Source organism: Stylophora pistillata, chromosome 13 (genome assembly GCF_964205215.1).
Source record: "Stylophora pistillata chromosome 13, jaStyPist1.2, whole genome shotgun sequence".
Taxonomy (NCBI): Eukaryota; Metazoa; Cnidaria; class Anthozoa; order Scleractinia; family Pocilloporidae; genus Stylophora; species Stylophora pistillata.
The window spans coordinates 22,041,045-22,063,977 of NC_142531.1; the positions used below are offsets into that span (position 1 = coordinate 22,041,045).

Genomic DNA, 22,933 nt, shown 5'->3' on the forward strand with positions numbered 1-22,933 from the left:
CGTTTTCAGTAGTTTTCTTTAATGGCACTAGTTAAGACTAAAGTTACAATGCTATGTATCTATAACGGCCAAACCAGGTGTACCCTCTGACGTCCATTCAACCTCTCTCAACCTTGAAGCTAAATTCATAAAAATAAGACAAGAAATCTTTTTTAATAGCTATATTTTGTATTCTACGAAATGTTGATTCCTGATCTTAACATAACGTCTATGACACAATCGATAAGTAACGACTAGAACCCTCTCTCCTGTACAAATGATGAAACTACATAACACGACGATAACTCTTTTAATAAACCAAATTGGCGTCATTTCATAAAGCCGTCGTTCATCAAAGGAACGCTGTAATTTGTAAGCGTTCAAATGCTAACTTTAACACCCCCATAAACAAACTACTAATTACAAATTCGGAAGTATGTTTACAAAAGGGAGACCCGATAGCCCAACTTAAACTTGATTAGTCCAAAGTTGGGAAATCAATCAAGAGTTCAGCTGTAGGAAGAAAGCATCAGTTGCGAATCAGAAGCGCAGTTTATATGCAAATAGTTTTCACTGAACAGAAAGTTTCCCCTCGACTTGAAATGTGATTTTTTAATTATTTCATTTTGATGTCATGTAGGAAACGTTCCGGGTGCAAGAATGTACTGGCCCATGAATGTAGACTTTACCTATGACGAGGTCTGTGGTAACACGTTTTCTTTGAACTTTCCTCGAAAATTTCCTGGTGGTGAGTAGCGCGCCACGACGTAAATTTTGGTGCCATCGGCTGATTTAGCAAGAGCCGCTCCCACGTGAGTGGTGCTTTTCCAAATCACCTGCAAAATTAATTTCAGTGGCGCAGAGTTGATTAATTTCTGACAAAATTTTGTAATTTCCCTTTCTTTTTAGAAAAGAGTGAACATGTAAATAGTTTTATAAAGAGCCTCACTTATTTTTACGCATCTAGTTTTTAAGGAAGTGCGAAAGGGTATATAGGCCTACTTTGATTTAATTGATTCAGGATTGTATATTTTAAAAGCTTAAATTGTGTAATTGTTAATTTGTCGGCCGCATTTTATCCTTTTTTAACGGGCTGTCATAACCCTTTATAAATAAAGTTGATACATACATACATATCAATTTCATGGACAAAAAGACCTGAAACTGAAAAATATCGTGAGTCGACATAACTGATGGCATTGCCAGTAATCAGTGTAGAAAAGCATTTTGAAATCTAGCAAAGCACAGTCTCTTTCAAAATCTCTAGTTTGACAATTCAGTTATATATGCGTCTGTAAACAACCAACAACCATTTTGACACAATCAACGCCCTACTTCGTGTTCGCACCTAATAGTGCATAAGGCCGATAAGTAAACCCTGAGAACAACCACAACTTACCGCAGTAAAATGGCCAGTTTTAGAACTGAAACCAGGGTTGCTGTAGTCGTAGTCTTTGATTTCTTCGTACCTAAAACACAGAAGCTTCATTTTCACAGGCAGCGCCAGCAAAAGGCAGATCCATTAAGACACCGGACGCAAACAAAATGCACAAGTTTTGATGGGTAACTCAGTGACATTCTAATTATGTTTCATTTCCTTGTAAGTAAATATGATTTGTTCATATAACAAAAAAAATTGTGATGTAACAGCTGGTGACACATGCGTCATACTAATGTTTTTACTGCATGTCAAAGTGACCAAGTGTGTGTTGAGCTTATGTGATATCGACGAAAATTTTTTACTATCTTGAATCGGGGATAGCTGTAAAAGGAAGTCCAGTTAAGTAGGGAGTTTTCGTTATGATGTGAAAGTTACTTACCAAGCTGTCACTGCATCTTTACATGTCGTCACGGCTGAGCCATAAGAATAGTAAAGGTTTTCTCCTTCGCCAGTGTTTTTTTCATGCTCAAATTTATCATTGGAGGCCAAATACTTAGCCCATTTTTCAGCATGCTTAGCTAGTGTTTCATTCCACTTCAGCGGCGGAGTTCCACTGTGACGTGCTCGTTCTGCATTATGGGCTTGCAGGCAGGCGTCCGGGTCCACTAGGTGGGCAGACAAAAGCATAGATGATTTGAATACTATCAAAATGAAAATGATCAAAGATGTCAAAGTCACTTGACATGAGCATGGGAATAAACAACCTTATAACCACTGCATGATGGTCTTACACAGAATTATGCAAGACTAAGAGATTATAGAGTTTATATAATCTTTTGACAGTCAATTACAAGACAAAATTTTGGGCTAAATTACTTTTAAATGTGACGGTAAAATTCACGAAACCCCAACTGAACTTGACGCGGCTACACAAAAACCTGTCAGAATAACTTTACCATTTAAAGACCAAAAATCGGCCGACACAGTAAGACATCAGCTGAAAGATCTTGGCCGGAAAATCGGAACTGACCTACAACCAGTTTTCACGAGTCGTAAGATCGAGGGAAAGCTCAAGATACAAGAAGAGAAGCCCGCTTTAATTAACCACCAATGCGTTGTTTACACTTTTAAATGTGATTCGTGCGATGCGGATTATATCGGTTATACCACACGCCATCTTCATCAACGCATAGAAGAACATAAAGCTTCTGTCATTGGCAAGCATCTGAGGGAGGCCCACGGTGTAGCGTCCGCTGGCCTGGGGAAAATGTTTTCCGTTCTCAAGAAATGCCGCGGGAAATTGGACTGCCTAATCCACGAAATGTTATTCATTCGCGAACAAAAACCAAAGTTAAACACGCAGTCTGACTCAATACGTGCAAAAGTATTTATTTAAACATATACTGCACGATCTGACACCAATAACAATGAACGCTCATTATTCTAATGAAGTTATCACATTTTATTTGTATATAATCTCTGAGCTACAATTTTACATCAGTTTTAACATTTTACTTGATAATGAGGTCATGCAGACTTCGAAACGTCGTAGTTTTTTACCGTTAATTTTTATCATCAAATGTATTTCTAAACATTCTCTGAAAAGCAAAGCTGGAGGCGTTTTCACGTTTAAATCGGTAATAACCGTCATTTTTCGTTGTACGATGCAAGGTAAAGTTAAAATCATAGTTTTGATTTTAGCGTATCATTTTTATCTGCCGATAATATCATTTTCAATGTGTTGTCTAAATCGTGAGAAAAGACACAATCATGGCTAAAGAGCACGAATATAAACGATGTTTGTTAATTTTCTCTGTGGGGATATTGTGCAGCTCTGTGCTTTGTACATCTGTGAATCCTCCGCGCGTCTTTGTCTACCTCTAGGCCATTTATTTTAGATCATAACAAGAAAACCACCACACGAATACGATAAAATTCTGATATATGCAGGTGGCATTCAGATATATACGAATACAAATGAGATTGCCGTTTTTTTTAAGTTGCAACAGAACCGTCAAGACCTGTTGCGTGCGAACTATATCAGTTGTACAACCGCCATTAATGGCCCTACAATACGAGCGTTCTGTATTTCAATTTTTCGTTTGATTTGCCTGGTGAGTATGGAGCCTTTTGGCTATGATTGCTGACATAAAAAATTTCTGATCTATCGTTGATTTAGCCTTATAATCCTTCTTTTTTTTTTAGAGAAAAAAAGGCAATTGATATGGAACAATGCATAGCAAACGAAACTTTCCCGAGGTTTGGTCGACTTTCAGGCTACCTGGTGGAAATGTGGCCACGCTCCTCCCGAGAAAACAGGATTGAAAGAAAAAAAAAAAAGAAGAGAAGAGAAGTGAAAAGAAAACAGCCACACGTGTATGGCGAAAATGGTTTGGATATATCAACCAAGTTGAAATGGTAAATTGGCCACCGTAATGATTACAAAAGCTGACGTTTCGAGCGTTAGCCCTTCGTCATTCGCTCCGACGAAGGGCTAACGCTCGAAACGTCAGCTTTTGTAATCATTACGGTGGCCAATTTACCATTTCAACTTTGTTGATATATCCAAATTATTTCGTTACTCCCACCGACGCAGCCCCAAACAGTTTCTTTCGAAACTATCAGCCTTTATAGCGAAAATGGCTCTTCGTGCAGTTCAAAAAGTACTCGCATATATATCCATATGTTACCCGTATCTCACTAAAAGTACTCGTATGGTGTTTATTTGCTGCTTTCCATAAGGGGAATGTGTTGGCTATTTGTTTGTCCGTGTGCTTGTCTCGTAGCCCGCCTGTCAGACCGTCTGTCAGGCTGTTTGTCTGCCCGTCTCCCTGTCTATCTGTCAGTCCATCTGTCAGTCTGTCTTTCTGTCCCTCTGTCTACCTCGAGCCAAATATCGTCCAGTCCGGCCCTCCCACTCAGTCAATAAGTACATATACTTATTCTTCTCTTACGCTATTTTACCGTGTTACGGAAACAAAACGAACAATATAAGTGACGGTACTGTGATGTTAAACAAGGCGATGCGACACTGAGATGGTCTATCTGAACGATCCAAACGTAATTTGTTTTACCGTTTTTAAGGCTTGATGTTTTAAGTGTCTCTGTCTGAGAAAGTGTTCCAAGGACCAGAAGTGGTGGTCAACCGATTCGGCTGAAACTTGGCACAAAAGTTGAGTGTGATAAGATATTTCAAAAGCCAATTTGGCTCACTTCTTTGACAGTTTGTTCTGGAGTTTCAGGGGGGGTTCCATTTGTGGCCTGTGGAGCACCAAAATTCATCTTTCTAGTTGGCATTTTGAAAATGTTATAAAAATCCATTGGTAAATTGTGCTGTAAAACAAATTTTACCATGAACTCTACTATAGTGGAGCTTTTACTTCATAAATATAACTTTGTTCTCAAGTGACTGGACAGGGAGAGGCCTGGGGCTAAAGTTAGGTCAAATTTGAGGTCCAAATCATTACCCAAAATTGCCATTATTCAAAAAATCATAATTAACACTCACCTGCCTTCTCACATAACTTTCATACCAAATCTAGTATGTACTTTAGTGACCCATTTTTCTAAATCAGTTAAGAAAATTTTGGCTTATTAAGGTTTGTTAGGTTTTTGGCACACTCTCCATGCCCCTCTAAGGCCAAGCAAAATGGAGTTTTGAGCATAATTCATGCTATAAACAGACCAAATTCTTGACATAAGGCCTTAATTTGGATTTGGTGAGTGAAAATGAAACACTTAAGCCAATCCAGTGTCGTTATCTAGAAATACCTCGACTTATAACTTAAAAATGCTTTAAGGCCTCTGATTAGCACTACATACGCTCGGGTTTAGCAAATAAAGGTAATTTTTTTTTTGTTGAAAACTTACTACCCATCACAGAGCACAAATGATGATGTCCTCACCTAGATATGACAATCTTGTTTTAGAGATACTTGAATAACCTCTGATTTATATTTTTCAGGTCATATTTCCATACATACTATACTCACAAAGTCTCTATATTTTGTCGGACCCATTTATTGCTGCAGTATGAAGTGAACTTAACGAAAACGACCGTTAACAGAAGATCTATGGTTAAACTTTTGATAGCTTTGCTAGGTCTTGTAAATACGGACGATGGCGTCAGTAAAAGAGCAGGATGATACATACAAGTTGTAGTGAGTAGCATCCAGGTGACTTGTGATCCGTCCGATTTCCCTAGTACGTTCGAGCTTAAAAAATCAAATCATCCGACAGTAAATAAGAAATCCACAGTTAGAAGAGCTGGATAACAAATATTTTGTGTTGCAGTTTACGCGAAACATGCCACTCAACACCTCGAGATGCGCTTGTTATCATATCAACTAGCCCACCATATTGGACGTGAGAGTAAAAGGACTGGACCAAGTCGAGGAGTCACGCAACCTTCACTGAGTTTTGAATAACGCGGGTTTGTTGACCATCACTTGCGGTAATCACAGGAGTTTGCTAACTGTAAAAGAGGCTCATAATACGAAGGCTTAGGATTAGCACTACCTATAATTTCAACGTCAAAAAACTTGCACAATGACTATAGTTGACTAAGTTTTTGCTTTTGCAACACCTTGGCTAATCTCCCCTTGGCAGAGAGTTCGCGAAAGTTGAAATCTTCATACAAAAGAAAACTGGAAAACAACCAAACTGTTTCTGAAACATGTGTCCTAAACCCTCTTCATAGGGAAAAAAATTAAGGGAAACTTTTTTCGGACGGGAAGTTGAGAGGACCGCTCTTAGCGAGAGTGGCACTTGAAAAGCCATCTACTACATTTATGCGCGTGTATTAGCCCTTTCTTATATTTTGAATTATCTGTACTTGTAGCTTTGGTATCATCTTGTTTCCCTCTCGCCCGGACGCACCTGACTCCTTGTACTTGTGTCTTAAACAGGCAGTCATATCATTATCGCGAGACAACAAAGGAGTCATTCTTGTTTCTTGCAGAGCCCATGAAAAGGCACCGTGCTGATCATTTACCCCTCCAAAGGAACAAAGCGCCATCGTAAAATTCTCCTGAAACTTCTTATCGCTACTCTTTTATTAACTGATAAGGACACGACATTTACGCTTGAATAGGGGGAGGGATGGAAACTCAGTCCAGTCCTAATAATCTCATGGCCAAAATGGCGGGCCGTATCGGCGTCATCTCATGTCTCGTGTGGAATATTTCATTAAAAAAAGCAACAATAATTTTTTGTCATCCAGCTCTTCTGACTGTTGATTCCCTCTTTGTTGGATAGTTTCATTTATTCAGTGGTAAAGTACTAAAGATCTCTGGTGGATCACAAGTCACCTGGACGGTGCTCACTGCGGCACGTAAGCTTATGTATGCATGGTCATGCTCGCGTAGTGACGGGTATTTGCGAGAGCTATTCAGCCTATTCAAAGGTCAGACGTGAATCATCTTTTCACGATCGTTTTATTCTTAGCTTAACAGTTCAGGCCAGGTTAAGGTCACTTTATTTTCAAGTAAAAAATGGCCTGACAAAATATAGAGACTGCATGCTTGGAGTATGATACGTATGGAAATATGGCCTAACAAACATAGATTAGAGAAAATTCAAGCACCTTTAAAAAATATTGTCATATCTAGGTCAGTACATCATCATTTGTGCCCTAGATGGGTACAAGGTTTTCATTTATTACTTTACTTTATTTTGCTAAACCGCTGAGTGTTTGTAGTGCTAATCAGAGGCCATCTTAGTGTATTTGCAAGCTAGGAGACGAAATATTTCTAGATAATGACACTGATTTGGCTTCATGTTTCATTTTCACTCCCCTAATACAAAATTAAGGCCTTATGTTAAGAATTTGGTCTGTTTATAGCATGAATTATGCTCAAAACTCCATTTTGCTTGACCTTGGAGGGGCATGGAGAGTTTGTGCCAAAGACCTAACAAACCTTAATAAGCCAAATTTTTCTCAAATGATTTAGATAAATGGGTCACTAAAGTACATACTGGATTTGGTATGAAAGTTATGCAAGAAGGCAGGTGAGTGTTATGGTTTTTTGAAATATGGCAATTTTGGGTGATGATTTTGACCTCAAATTTGGCCTAACTTTAGCCCCAGGCCTCTCTCTGTCTAATCACTTGAGAACAAAGTTATACTTATGAAGGAAAAGCCCCACCATAGTAGAGTCCATGGTCAAATTCGTTTGGCAGCACAGTGTACCAATGGGGTTTTATAGCACTTTCAAAATGCCAACTAAAAAGATGAATTTTTGGTGCTCCACAGGCCCCAAATGGAACCCCCCCTGAAACTCCAGAACAAACAGTCAAAGAAGTGAGCCAAAGTGGCTTTTGAAATATCTTAACACACTCAACTTTTGTGCCAAGTTTCAGCCAAATCGGTTGACCACCACTTCTGGCCCTTGGAACACTTTCTCAGACAGGGGCACTTAAGCAACAAACTTCTAAGCGCATCAGATATATGTCGTTTGGTTATAGAAAATATTAAAGTGGTTCTCTTTGTGTTGTTTCGTATTTCGCGCCCGCTCGATGCAATCGATTCTATGCTAAGATAATGCTGAAGGATTATTGCGAAAGATGGAAGGCTGACTGTTTTCAGTGGTTCAGCACTGTTTTGTGATAGAGAAAGCGAGTTGCTCGACGAGTCCAAACAGTGGCTGGGAAGGATCTTGAGTAATAATTTCTCTAGAATATATGCGGTTTAAATATCTTACGAGATTCGATTTGATCTTACCTTTTGGAGGTGGTGTGGGTCGCGCTGAAAAAGAAAAAAAGAGTTGATTAATTCAAGGCCTCTGTAACATTTTGACATCAGTTGTTTATGAGTCTGTGATCTAATCCTAGTCAATAACGACACTTGTTGAAAGAAGAGATCTTAGTTTGGAGGGTAGGGAGTTCCTCTTAGAAATAGGCTAATGGGGATTTGCCACTGGAAGAGGTTGCATTTACGACTGGGTCGTTTATAATGAGGTTCCATTTTCACTAGAGGCTAAAGAGAGGTTTCACATTTTCGAGATTTGGGAGTAAGGAAATTATGGTAAACAACTCGTTTCGATATTTTACGAAAGTTCCTCTTGGAAATCTTAGTTTAAATAGTAGACTAAGTGCTTCCTTTGACCTAAAATAAAATTGCAAAAATATTGGCCTTTAAAAAAACGCAAAGAGAAAAAGCTACCTTGATCTCAAAAATTTTTTTGAATAACCTTAAATTGAAGTGTCGAAGGTAATCAGCGACAACATTGGTTCAGCTATCCTTCGATGTGTAATTGGTTCTTGAAGTTGTCAAGAAATTCACGCTTATCTCTGCAGCAATTGAAAACAGAACCGATTGCAACTTGGTTGTCCGCTTTTTTACGTGCTCATGGTTGTTACTGACACGACCCAGTTTACTATTTTTAACTTTGAAATATCGACATTAGTTCTCAATGACAATGATTCAAGTTGGGTTCATTTCTCCGTTGTATAAACCTTTTTATTAAAAACTGGATCATTGGATAATGCAATTCAAGACTTTTTATTGGCTTAGCCATTATGGTATATGAGCCAATATGCCATAATCTAATATCTGTACATTGTAACATCTGGTTTCTTCTTACAAAATAAAGTCGATAAGATTTGTCTAATATCTTGGGGGCGTTTTTTTAAAATGAAACAATTATTCCACTCGCGCTTGTTGGATCCGTGATGATTATAGCCAACTCGGCGCTACGCGCCTCGTTGGCTATCTATCATCTCATGTCCAACGCGCGCTCGTGGAATAATTGTTAAATAAGGAAGCGTCGTACGTGAAGCCAATAAGGAATTTCACTTACCTATACAGTATCCACACGTAACATAACAGTTTTCTTTCATAAATCTGTGATACAACTCATTCTTACAGTACCCTTTATTCTTCCAACTTGTACATCCGAAACTTTTATCCTTCTCATTTTCTTTGCAGGCTGTGGAGAATAGTTTTACGAGAAAGAAAAACGATGCTGTAACTTTTATATCATTCAACACTATACATGCTCCATATTCTAATGAGTGATATTCATACACGCTTCAAACACGGGAATTCTAATGATCCTGGAAATTCGAAATACAAAACCGGCTGAAACGACGACGGAAAATAGCACGAACTTGGAAGAAAGATCCTAAAGAGATATATCGGCCTAACATCAAGAGAGAACATGGTTCAAAAATATTAATTTAATGATGAAAATGTGAAGTTAATGCACCTCATATTATTTGAGAATAAGAAATGTTATTGTTCTTCTTTTCCACCGGTTTACCATATTATGAAAACAAAACGAGCAATATTAGTAACGGCACAACGATGTAAACAAGGCAAAAATACTGATGGAAAGCGGAGCGACAAGATGGTTTCTCTGAACGATCCAAACGTAATTTGTTTTATCGTTTTTAGGCTTGATTTTTTAAGCAACGAACTTCTAATCGCATGAGATATATATTGTTTGGTTTTAGAAAACATTAAAGCAGTTCTCTTGGTGTTGTTTTGTCTTTCGCACCCGCTCCATGCAATCGATTTTATGCTAAAAAAAAATGCTGAGGATTATTGCGAAACTAGAGACTGAAGTAACAGAGAGTATATATTAAGAGCCATGAATTCCAAACAGATGGAAGGCTGAGTGTTTTCAGTGGTTCAGCACTGTTTTGTGATGGAGAAAGCGAGTTGCTCGACGAGTCCAAACATCGGCTGTGAAGGACCTTGAGTTATAATTTCTCTAGAACATATGCGGTTTAAATATCTTACGAGACTCGATTTGATCTTACCTTGTGGAGGTAGTGTGGGTGGTGCTGAAAAAAAGAAAAAAAACGCTGATTAATTCAAAGCCTCTGTAACATTTTGACATCAGTTGTATTTGAGTCTGTGATCTAATTCTAGTCGACAACGATGCTCAGGCTGCTGAATGGAGAGATTTCAGTTTGGAGGCTGGAGGCCTTCCTCTTAGAAATAGGCTAATGGGATGTGCCACTGGATGAGGCTGCATTTCTGACTGGATCGTTTATAATGAGGTTCCATTTTCACTAGAGGCTATAAAGAGCTTGCACATTCTCGAGATTTGGGAGTAAGGAAATTGTAGTAAACAACTCGCTTCGATATTTTACCAAAGTTCCTCTTGGAAATCATATTTTAAATAGTAGTGCTTTGACGTAAAAATAAGATTGCAAAAAAAAATTGGCCTATATAGAAACCCAAAAAAGAAAAAGCTACTATGATCTTAAAAAGGTTTGAGAGTAACCTTAAATTAGAGTGTCGAAGGTAATCAGCGACAACATTGGTTTAGCTATCCCTCGATGTGTAATTGGTTCGTGAAGTTGTCAAGAAATTGGTTATAGAAAACATTAAAGTGGTTCTCTTTGTGTTGTTTCGTATTTCGCGCCCGCTCGATGCAATCGATTCTATGCTAAGATAATGCTGAAGGATTATTGCGAAAGATGGAAGGCTGACTGTTTTCAGTGGTTCAGCACTGTTTTGTGATAGAGAAAGCGAGTTGCTCGACGAGTCCAAACAGTGGCTGGGAAGGATCTTGAGTAATAATTTCTCTAGAATATATGCGGTTTAAATATCTTACGAGATTCGATTTGATCTTACCTTTTGGAGGTGGTGTGGGTCGCGCTGAAAAAAGAAAAAAAGAGTTGATTAATTCAAGGCCTCTGTAACATTTTGACATCAGTTGTTTATGAGTCTGTGATCTAATCCTAGTCAATAACGACACTTGTTGAAAGAAGAGATCTTAGTTTGGAGGGTAGGGGGTTCCTCTTAGAAATAGGCTAATGGGGATTTGCCACTGGAAGAGGTTGCATTTACGACTGGGTCGTTTATAATGAGGTTCCATTTTCACTAGAGGCTAAAGAGAGGTTTCACATTTTCGAGATTTGGGAGTAAGGAAATTATGGTAAACAACTCGTTTCGATATTTTACGAAAGTTCCTCTTGGAAATCTTAGTTTAAATAGTAGACTAAGTGCTTCCTTTGACCTAAAATAAAATTGCAAAAATATTGGCCTTTAAAAAAACGCAAAGAGAAAAAGCTACCTTGATCTCAAAATTTTTTTGAATAACCTTAAATTGAAGTGTCGAAGGTAATCAGCGACAACATTGGTTCAGCTATCCTTCGATGTGTAATTGGTTCGTGAAGTTGTCAAGAAATTCACGCTTATCTCTGAAGCAATTGAAAACAGAACTGATTGCAACTTGGTTGTCCGCTTTTTTACGTGCTCATGGTTGTTACTGACACGACCCAGCTTACTCTTAGCTACCAATTTTTAACTTTGAAATATCGACATTAGTTTTCAACGGCTCAATGGTGGTTTCTCCTAAAAAAAAAAAAAAAAAAAAAAGGCCACCAGGGCCTGCCACAGGATGAGACTATATTTTCAACCTTAGAATTACTATAATAGGGTTTCATTTCATTAGAGTGCAAGGCTACAATTGGATTGCACATTTTGGGATGATTTTGGGATGCATGAAATTATGGTAGGTAGGAATTTCAAATGGGAACATTTTCAGTAAAAAAAGAAACCACACAGAAGAAACTATAATGGGGTAAGAGTTCTAATAGGTCAGAAGTACCTACCTAACAAAAATTGACCCAAGTTCCCACTGACCCCCCCCCCCCTCCGGGATATAAGTGTTGGTGAGCTATCTTGTTGAGCAGGTACATTTAAACACAAATTAGAGTGGACTATTAGCTCTATTTCTATGCGCCGGAAATCTCGGATTTAGAGAACTTAAATCTAAATGTTAATCGACTTTCCAGAAAACATGATCCTGCCCCTTCCAAGGTCGTCCAAGTTTGAATATTAAACTAATACATTAGAATTAACTTTTTTCGAATTTATCAAGCCCTCTACAGTCTAGTATCAGTATGCATATATTCTCCGCTCTATTCTATAGACATTTCCAATGGTTCTAACAACGAGAATTTATTTAACAATCATGGGCATTTGTAGTTAGTGATCATCAGTCCGACATTCTTCTGACCTTAATGTTAGATTCCGAGGTGAAACTGTAAGGGGAAAGTCGATGCTAGTCAATCTTTGGGATTAAATCAAGGTTTTTAGGTTTCACTTACGTTCGCATAGGCCGCAGCTCTTTTGACACCTGGCTGACACGTACTCATAATATTGGTGTTGCCGCTCACAATATCCGCTTTCTTTCCATTGGGCACAACTTGAATATTCCTCCAGCTGATCTTTGGTGCAGACTGAAAATTCAAATACAGCGGAATCCTTTATCACAAATGCTGATGAAGATCAATGAAAATAGGTCAAAATATCCCACATTTTAATTGTAAACAAGGACAGTCTCACAGTGGTACAGCACATCAGGTTTATATACTGTGAGTTAGCTTTCCTTCAAGAAGAAAGAACCAGAAATTTCACAGTTTATGCCTTAGAAAATTGTCGGCGCCATCAAAATTGCTCGGTAAAAGACCCACTTTAACAAATGTATGGAGAGGGTTATTCTTGTATATGCCTAGGGTATTTTTCTACTTACCTGCTCTTTTTACGACATGTTTTAGTTTCATCTTCAGCCCTGGGGCACCATGGCAACCCACTTGGAATGTGATCAGAAACAGGCCTAGAACTAACTTATACATCGCTCGGGAATAGCTGTTTATAAGAAAAAACAAAAGACGCTCAGCACTTATCTACTATTACAAGTTTGACTTGATTTGGTTTCCTAAGGGTTGAATGCCTTTATTCGGGCTAATTTCCTGTGTTGTGTTAGTCAAAACTAAAAGAAGTTTGTACTGTTTAAAATTCTAAAGAATTTAGTCAAAAATTTAAACTTATCTTGGCTGAATTAGTGAGTATGAGGGTGCAATTGTTCCAATCTGAAAGGGACGTAAATGCATTATCAGTGCTTTGGGACACTAAGGTGATCTAACATGATAATTGAATCGCGATTTGAGGAGAATCTCTCAACCGTTTGTGTTGTGATCATTTAAGTTCGAGAAATGAAGAATGAAGAACAGACTGTATTGATAGGATTCAAGTAAAACGTAAAATAGTAGCTCCTTTTGACTCTGCATTCGCAAAAAATTACTGCTACTTATTATAGTATTAGATAAAAATTTTTATACAAAGCCTACCCCACCAGTTCAGAGAAGGATGAAGACTCAGTTTTATCGCGAGCTCGACGAAATTGCACGCCTAATATCTCTTATTAATTAAATCTATATCTCGTTTACATATGCATATGTATACTAGCTTCAACCTGTTATCTTTCAATGAGGATGGTTTAATTTCTTAACAATCAAGTAAAACCTGCAGGGGCTTTACACGTGTAACAGTAATTACAATTTGTCCACTTCATTTCTCTTTGAATCGGTCAACGAAAGCTTCTTTTCTTAAAGAGCTCCTTAAACGCAAAACACGAAATCGTAATAAATGTTCAATCACCAACTTAAAGTTTCTTAGAAATTTTTTTCTTGGAAATGATATCGGCAGTTTTCTTTTGTCTTAAAGGTGTGAATCTTGTCCTCTTGAGCAGCCGTTACCTCTAAGTTCTCACTGACAAACAGTAAGAAATATATAAACAAGACTGATCCTGAAAGTTTTATATTGCTGTTTAATTTAGTTCTCCAGATTGTATTTTTTTTCTGAAAGTTTTGTGTTCATACAAAGGGTTTTCATAACATGGCTATTTCAGGTTGGAAAATGAACTAGAAACAACTTCTCCTACAGGTGCCTTGCAAGACTTTTTTTGATTTTATTTCCTGGAAAATATTTCTTAAATCAATCGTTCGCGATAGAAAACTGTTCCGGTGAGATGAAAACTTCGCAAATCTAGTGAGGTATTAGTAGAGTGGAACCTCGATTTAATGAAATACCAAGGGATTGGAGAAATTGGTTGAGGGGGTACGTCATATCGAGGTTCTGTGACATACATTTTATAGTAACTTTAGCCGGGCTGAAACTGTAATATCGTTCGTCATACCGAGAACTACGTTATATAGAGGTTCGTTAAATCGAGGTTCCACTGTAGTTATGCATTTAGTTTTAATTAAAGAGCAACCTGTTATTTAAGATATTTTCATATTTTTCGATATCTGTTCATCTTCATTTGATTGCCACTTGGATAAAAATTAAGATACGAGTAAATTCATATTAAAAATATTATTGTTATTATCAACATACCGTGGTACTATGTAAAATAGAAAAATTACATAACAGTCATTTTAGCTAGATTACGGGTGTGACCCTGTTAAAATCCTGCGGTTTAATCTATTTCATGTAGATTTCCTTGAATCCCAATAGTATGAAAGAAGCAAACGTCCGTTTTCGTCCAAATTTTTCTTTTTTTTAATTTTGTCTCATCCTCTAAAGTTATGTTGTGTAGCTCACTACCAGAACATGCATTTCCTAAACGCCAAGTTATGGCGTTAGTAAGATTATCTAGAGCCTAGCTATGTTAAAATGGTTTAATCAATTTATTTTTATCTGAGGAAAGCGAGATTTTCTAAATCAAGAAAAGGAGAAAGGGCAAACCAGGAATTGTAATAATCGATAAGAAAATTTTGTTTGGAAAAGCTACAGGTATAAGAGGTCCTGCTTTCAATACTAGATTTTAACAACAGCATATAAATGTCAAAATATAGTAACTACAGAAACACACTGAAATATCAAATTTACATCAGTTTGAATCATGTTGAAGCTCCTAAATCAGTTTTTTTGCGTGTGTGTGTGTGTGTGTGTGTGTGTGTGTGTGTGTGTCATTGATAGGTGTATATACTGCATTTTGCAAACAATATAACATTTCGCTGTCGCCGGTAAAACTTGTCTGCGATATAACGTTCATCAATCTTGCGGCCACTTTTATCAAAAATGTCTTTTGATAATGCTTCTCAGTGTTGAAAAATCTTAAAGGTTATTTCTTTTGATAAAGTTATGAGGTTAAAAATTGATAAGAAAATTTAATTTATTTTAATTTATTCATTTTTTTTTTAACGATACTTCAAGGGTGTGAGAGTTAGATGAAGATCGCAGCTGTGTTCTTTGTATTCACACGAAAAACAATAGCACCCTAACTTAACTTGTAATCAGTATCTTGTGTTAATGAAAATTGAAGTTCTGCTACTATTGTTGTATTAGGTAATAAGATCCAAAATACAAATGAATCTTCTTGGAAAAAAGTTCACCACTCTTCTCTACCGACGTAAAGGTGGCTGTGTTATTTGGCGATTCAACTACCAGGACAAGGCCTGAAAAGTAAAAATTTTCAGGAAGCTTTTTCCACATACTCGCCTCTGCACGGCATAATACATAAGTGTATTAAACGAGTTTTGATTTTCGATATTGTCATCGGCTCAAAAAGCTTTTTCATACAGATTGAAATAGTTTCGAGCCTAAAATTTCGGAAAACACAGCAAACAATTGAGAATTTTAATCATTTTGATTAAGTCCTCTTAAATGGACTTAAGTAGTTCTCAACAGTTGGCTTCAAAGAGGCGGTGCTTGATTTTAATTAACACAACAAGAGAAACTGTATCATCGCAGCTGTCTTCTCTAAAGCAATGCTCGATTTCGTCAAAATTATCAATATGCTAAGAGATGGTCTTTTGATCAAAAAAGGGAAATTAACACACGCAGAGACATAAACACAACGAAACACAACCAACTACAAAAGGTCTGATTTTCACTATTGCTCAAATAGTGCTTTACTGCGAAGGATCGTTCTCATATACGTCTCATAACCGCAGTTCACACATATGTTTCATATGTTTGTAGTTGTTTGATTTATCATCCACGGGTTTATATCGAATTAATTTGATGGCCTGCTCCCAGTTGGCTTGTTAGCTCAATTGGTAGAGCGCTGCACTAGTATCGCAGAGGTCAGTGGTTCGAATCCCGTACAGGCCTGAAATTTTTTTCAGGTCTGATTTTCACTATTGCTCAAATAGTGCTTTACTGCGAAGGATCGTTCTCATATACGAAACACACCCAATTCGTTAGTATCACTATTATGGCAGTACAAACGTCTGGATGCCCAGAGTAAAGATTAAAAGCTTAGGCTGGGCGGCAAACCGTAACCAGCCACAGCATCAACTTAAACTTATGACAACAATTACACAATAATTTACGCAAAGAAAGAAAAGCAAGCAAACCAACACACAAAAAAAAGAAAACCTGATTAAAAATGATTTGATAAGAGTGTAATAAAATTATATAAATAACTAAACAAAATAAAACTGTTCATAAGTTGAAAAACATCGTTCATATAGCTATCCATTTTCCTGTGGGAACCCTAAGATATGTAATAAAATCTCGAAAATGTACAAGATATAATTTCTGTCAAGATGGATGTCCAAATTTCATAAAGATTTCTAAACGCTCAGCTTGAACATTCTAGCAATGTGTAATGAACTAGACAGGATTGCCTTTTGCATTTGGTGCATAATTGATTCACACTTATCTCCTACAAGCTCTTTATTATTATTGTTAATATTATTATTTTTATTATAATTATTATTATCATTAAAGCCTATTTCCAAGCCAACTTGCGAAAGAGTAACTGTTTTTTTTTTTCGTGTTTGGGAACTACTTCTCTTTCTTTATTTGAAACTGTCCATAAACTGCTACGGAAATCACTGTTTCGAAAACCTGGTAAATAGCTTTCTTACCTACAAAACTACTTTCCTAATCGCTTAAACACTAATATAATCTATCGAGCGTGTCCTCCAGAAACACGCAACGATGAACCCGTATATATTTGAGGGCCACTAGTTACTCAGTTGAAGTACTGTCCCGTGTTACCCTCGTTAAATAAACGCTCGAAACATTTTCTTTATTTGCATAGCTCTGCTTCAACGATCAGCTTCAGTTGTTAGATCGGACGCGATTTGTAAACGTGAGAACATGTCAAATCCATTTCAGTTCTCTTTCCGCACTATGCATGTCTGTGAACTGAGCTGAAGTTGTTATGAAACTAAAAGATCTCTATTCCCTCCAAAATTAGTATTTCTATCGTTCGTAATCTTCAGTAATGCGCCCTGCGGGAACGCGTAACAACGTATTCCCTAAATTCAAATTTATTCCGCTCCATCTGTAAGATGCACCTGTAATTATTGCAAAAAATTAAAATTCGACATTTCTTACCCGCAAAACTTGTCACTCGGTTTGCCCCAATAAAAGGTTAGCTTCAGTACGTGATATGTGCGCTCTTTACAAGAACACGAAACAGTGTTATTTATATCTACAATTCTGTGTTTGTTTAGCTAAGAAAACACATCTAACATTCACTGCTGCCAGTGGATTCGTTCAAGTTAGCTTTTCTAAAGAGCAGTTACAAGTAACAAAGAACTTTGTCATTTTCGTCATTGACGGCTGTTAGCTAAAACAACCGACTCGGATGATTGGTCGTTTAGCAACGATTGCTCTTGGGATAACCAGTCATTTTGTTATTGTTAAAAACGTTTTAAAAATTTTCTTTTCCAATTTTGTGCCTCTAGGTTCCCTCAAATGATATTTTCCAAGGACAAAACTTTAATTTCAATATACCCAAAAGGAGCGAAACGCAGTACAGAGCATAAGCTGTATGTTTATATTCACTTAGGCGCCTAAAGTAAGTACGTCACCTTTTTAATTATCTTCTTTTACCATATACCAATTCCTTGCATAGCGCTGAAATCAGACTATTCGAATCATAAAATAGTTTCAATACGTAGGACTATTAATTTTTGGAGGGGGCTTCAAGATGTCTCTTTCAATTCGAATTCTAAGAAACATTTCATCTGAAGAATCGCTCAGGAATTAAAAAAAATATTTCTTTACTCTAGATTGTTCTTCCAGCCCTTCCTTTATTTGGTATTTCCTTTACGTAAACGCATCTTTTCAAAAGCTTATTTAGGGATCTCACCGCTCTTGAGATTGTCAAACTGTTTGCATTAGATTACAAAGTAAGTTTGCTTTTCTTATAAACTCTAAGTAATGTTGGCGTTTGACTACAAAAGATAAACCACCAACAAGTTGATAGGAAAAAATATATTAAAAAATGTAAAAGCCAAATGTTTTCAACACCAGATGATCATCAGGGTAAATTTTGATTACCTTCTGAGGCTAATGATGACCTTTAGCCGAGACTTTTTGGTTGTTACTTTGTAAGTACATTTTTGCCTTGTAACTAGCTCATTTCTCTTTTCAAGCTTAGCGAACTTTATGAGCAAAATATTCATAATTTTCGAACTGCTCCTTACTGGCTAAGCAAAACTTTTGTCATTAAAGTCATTAAGTCTCGCAAAAGCAGCTTGTTCATATTTCATAAGCAAGACTCCAAAATCTTAAAAAAACTTTTGATTACAATTGCGTGACAAGAACAATGATGTTCTTTCAAAATACGGTCATCGTATAACTTGCGTGAGTTCTCGACTTGGGGTCAGAATATTGTTTCCAGCATATATTTGTGACGGTTCGACAATCGGTCATTGTGGTTTCTTTTTTTACTGTTTATTTTGATAATGAATGTAGAGACACGTACTTGTCAATCGATAAACCGCCATTAAAAATATCTCTTTCGTGATTTCGCACCCCCGCTATTTCGATAAAGGTCTGAATTCTCAATTATTCGATGGCCACCAAATTCTTTACCATCAGCAGAGTGTGCGTCTACGTATTTACATTCGACAGAAAACATGGTGTTTCTGTTTCCTGAAATCATGCAGCCCTTGTGATATATTTAGGTTTGGTAGTAACCATCTGTTGCAAAAGGCGTCTGTATTAACTTGGCTATAATATTTAACAATTATTCCACGAGCGCACGTTGGATATGAGATGATAGATAGCCAACGAGGCGCGTAGCGCCGAGTTGGCTATAATCATCTCATATCCAACAAACGCGAGTGGAATGATTGTTTTATTAAAAACGCTACATTAAATTATTAAATTTTATTACATTTTTAGCTCCCTTTCAATTTTAAGCTTATGGGTACGCTTACCATATCGTACTTTATGGTATATTGGCTCGTATACCATAATGGCTAAGCCAATGAAAAGTCTTGAAATGCATTATCCAATGATCAAGTTTTTAATAAATATATATATATAGTTTACAACAATTCCATCGCTAATCGTTTCTTAAGTATCGCTGCTCTACGATGTTTTTGCATTCCTCTTTACCGCTTATAAACCCACGAGTGACCAAGACAGAAATTTTCCCTACAACATCAATACACGAGAATAAAGAAGATTATCAATGATCACTTGGAAAATTATTAATTGATCCAGCACCAGATTCTCCAAACTAACATCATAAGAACTGTAACATTTTACCAGTAGCAATTTATTATACTCGTTTTATGATACAGCCTGTCATTATGTATACTTTATTTATGTTCTCGTTTTCATATATATAGTTTCTGGTGGCCTTTATCATTAGGGAAGTTTATTCCTGTTGCTAGGTCTTCCAACGGCTATTATATATGTTTGTATGTACATATATTTGTTTGCTGTAAATTGATTAAATTTAATTGTTTGGCAGACAGTAAGGAGATTTACTACAATGACATCTTGGGAGTGAAAGAGTTAAAAATACCATTAAAAGCCCGTGACAAGTTCTTTTAGAGTTTTCAAACAAATCGCTCTGCTCAAATTTTCAATATTTAGTGGCTGATAACTTCTTTGAAAGCAGGTTAATCGGACAACGATAAGAAAAAAAACATTTACAGAGCCCAAAGGTCTAGCTCTAGGTGCTCTAAGCTGTACTTGTGAATCCGGCAGACGAAATTCACTGAGTTTTACAAGGAAATAAGAAAATCAATGCCCAACTCTCTTTGAACTTCAAAAAAATATTTTTCAAAAAAATCTTAGATGGCGTCACCCAATTATATTGTCCATCTCAGTGATAATTGGAACGGAAAAGCTAATGACCTACAAAGTCCAATATTTTCTTCGGCAGGGAAAAACATTTCTACAATAATACCGATCTACAGTGTTCATGGCGCAGCCACCGTTAGCGGAATGTTTATTTGACACCTCATCAATATAGATTTTAACATAGTTGATACTGCTGACCGCACAATTGCATATCATTCCCACTGTCGTTATAGAAAGCTCCGCTGCATTTCATATATTGCCATGCAGATTTTTAAAAGAGCAGAAAATCAGTACGGTACAATATCATTGTCTTCCGAGGGAGAACAATTTATTTCAAAAGGGTATGTTCTGTAATGTCAACCATTCATCGTCACTTTCGTTTCTTCTGTAATACCAAGCATATTAAGAACTGCTTAATAGGGCAAGGTATAGCTCTGTGTAGCACGAAAGAAAAATCGATGCGAAAGCCGGTAACTTTGAATAATAATAAATCAAACCACTGCCATACTCATGCTGCCCATGGATTAAAATTTTTTAGGTCAGTTAGATCCAATTCAATATCATACTGGTCACGCAGTCTATGCCTTGATACAGATTTAGTCTCTGTACTTTTACGTTTTGCATATTTAATAGAAAATTGTTTCAAATTAGTAATAGACATAAATTAGGCAACGGATGTTGAGCGTGCCAAATAATCAGTTTTAAAACGTTTGATTTAAGAAATAAAGCAATTTAATTTAGTTGTGAACAGTTCGAGTATCTATGTTCTTCGCCGAGCGATTTAAAACTGTCCGATCCAAGTTCAGCAACTTTCTCTTTTAATGTACTGTATTATGTTCAAAAATGATTTTTAAAAGCGAAGGTTTACCGTTTCAATGTTATCATCTTGAAGTGCAAATGTAGAAAATTTAAAACCGATATACCATTTATTTTTGTGGCAGAAAAATACCTTTCTATGGGTTTTCCAAAGAATACTGCAATAATACTGTTAAATCATAAGTAAGCCACATTAGGGCAGTTTTTGCCACTATAGTTAATTGAGTTTGCTATAACTTACGTTTGTCGTTAATATCACTTATTGTTGAAATCATACTTCAAAGGCGAACTAAAAATCTCACTTTACCGAGATCTAACTGCAAGCTAACAATTATATAAACATACATCAATTAGCATAAAAAGCATATGATCTTGGTACCTGTGAACTGAAGTTATCCAGCAAGGCTAAGCTTTGTCGGCCCTTCAACAGCAGAAACTGTTTGCAAATACTTTACCGAACGACACCTTGATATAAATAGTTTGCGGTACCGATTTTGGATCCAATCAAAATAAGGGGTAACCTGTTTTTATTGTTATGTTTTGGCGTCATGAGAGGACAAACCGCCGACGATATCTAAAACGGCGAATATGATGCGATCACAAATGACCTTGTAAACCATATCTGAAACAGTGATTTATAGATTAAATATTTTTGTACTGATATTATAAGGCTTAAATGCTCAAAAACAAGCTTTTTCTTGCAAGAAAACCCGAGTTGGTTTCATATATTATCAACGATTAAGTTGTATCGCAACAAACATCCATAAAAAAAACTCACTTTGATAATTTAAGATCATTTCTTTTTTTCTACACTTCGTTCATTTGAAATTTGGAGCTAAAGCCTGAAGTGTGGAGATCTGTTGATAGCTAAAAGTTAAAACATTCTCACAGAGCATTTCTCTTGAAAGTATTTTTCTCATGGCAAAGTATTCTTACAATATTGGAAGACAATCGAAAGTTCTAGCCGGCCGAGAAACAGGTGGGTCTAACACGCAAAACGGAAACTAACTGAAGTACTTTTGAGCATGGCGGTTCCTTACAATCTGATGATTCTCTCGTATAATAAAGGTAACTCTAAAATTTCCCATGCATTCAATACTCTTTCCGGTGACGGGGCCGTTTCATCTTTTCTTTTCTTTTCTTTTTTTTATTTTTGCTTTGGGTTAGGGACACTCTTCAAACTGAAAATGTCTGCAGATGGCATATGACAGATAAAATTTTAACATAGTAAAAATGTTGAGTGGTAGGCAGCCGGAAAAAAAAGAGATTGCGGCAACGACTTTTTGTATTGTAATCTTTATTTAGACACGATCGATTCATCAGCCTATAAAAATACATATCACATACGCTAAGATATTTAAAATTAAAACTACATACTATAACACTAAAGCTGTTTTCCGTGAATGCCGTGCGTTAGACTTTAAAAATGTCATTGATCTTACGTTTAAATAACCCCAGAGAATCTTATCGTGTTCCTTATATCGCGTGGTAAACTGTTCCATAATGTGGCGCCATTGTAGCTAAGGCTTTTTCTGTAATAATTAGTGCGCGGTAGTGGAACATTAAGCTTATTTTCAGAGTCCCTGAGGTCATAAGCAGAGTCACGCCACGTAAACTTTGAATATAGATACCTTGGAGCTAGCCCGTGCAGACATCTAAACATCATGGAGGCTTTATGGATTTCCTGCTGGCGTGCAAGATTTTTCCACCCTAAAAACTCGAGTAGCTCAGTTGCATCAGCATCATAGTTAGAGAATGTCAACACACGGGCTGCTCTATTCTGCAATTTCTGCAGTTTGTCTCGTAGCGTTTTCCCACAGCTACCCCAAACAATGTCACAGTAATCAAAGTGAGGTTTTACTAAAGCTTGGTAGATGAGATGTAAGGTTGATGCTGGGATCAGGTGCCTAATTCGCTTTAGGGCCCCGATACCAGAGGCGATCTTTTTC

The 22,933-nt window shown here is 36.8% G+C and overlaps 1 protein-coding gene across 3 annotated transcripts; it reads right to left on the minus strand.

Moving 5' to 3' along the window:
• On the minus strand, window positions 1-21,523 carry LOC111343267 (ectin-like). 3 transcript variants are annotated; one of them, XM_088743334.1, is made up of 11 exons: window positions 21,364-21,523; window positions 12,853-12,968; window positions 12,428-12,559; window positions 10,947-10,970; window positions 10,124-10,147; window positions 9,160-9,288; window positions 8,082-8,105; window positions 1,800-2,025; window positions 1,379-1,448; window positions 669-815; window positions 1-119 (listed from the first exon to the last, which is right to left on the minus strand). In XM_088743334.1, the coding sequence occupies exons 2-10, from the start codon at window positions 12,953-12,955 to the stop codon at window positions 669-671; spliced, it is 879 nt and encodes a 292-aa protein (XP_088599460.1). In that variant the 5' UTR covers window positions 12,956-12,968; window positions 21,364-21,523; the 3' UTR covers window positions 1-119. The 3 variants fall into 3 exon arrangements, with proteins under 3 accessions (XP_088599460.1, XP_088599461.1, XP_088599462.1); XM_088743335.1 differs by lacking the exon at window positions 21,364-21,523 and adding an exon at window positions 17,457-17,610; XM_088743336.1 differs by lacking the exon at window positions 10,947-10,970.
• Window positions 21,524-22,933: the final 1,410 nt, after the last annotated feature.

Bases quoted from the DNA above. Each gene is read 5' to 3' on its own strand.
- LOC111343267 (XM_088743334.1), bottom strand. From the start codon at position 12,955: ATGTATAAGTTAGTTCTAGGCCTGTTTCTGATCACATTCCAAGTGGGT. The intron at 12,560-12,852 runs GTAAGTAGAAAA...TTGAATTTTCAG, and splicing joins ACATGTCGTAAAAAGAGCAG to TCTGCACCAAAGATCAGCTG. The intron at 10,971-12,427 runs GTAAGTGAAACC...TTCTTTTTTCAG, and splicing joins GAGCTGCGGCCTATGCGAAC to CGCGACCCACACCACCTCCA.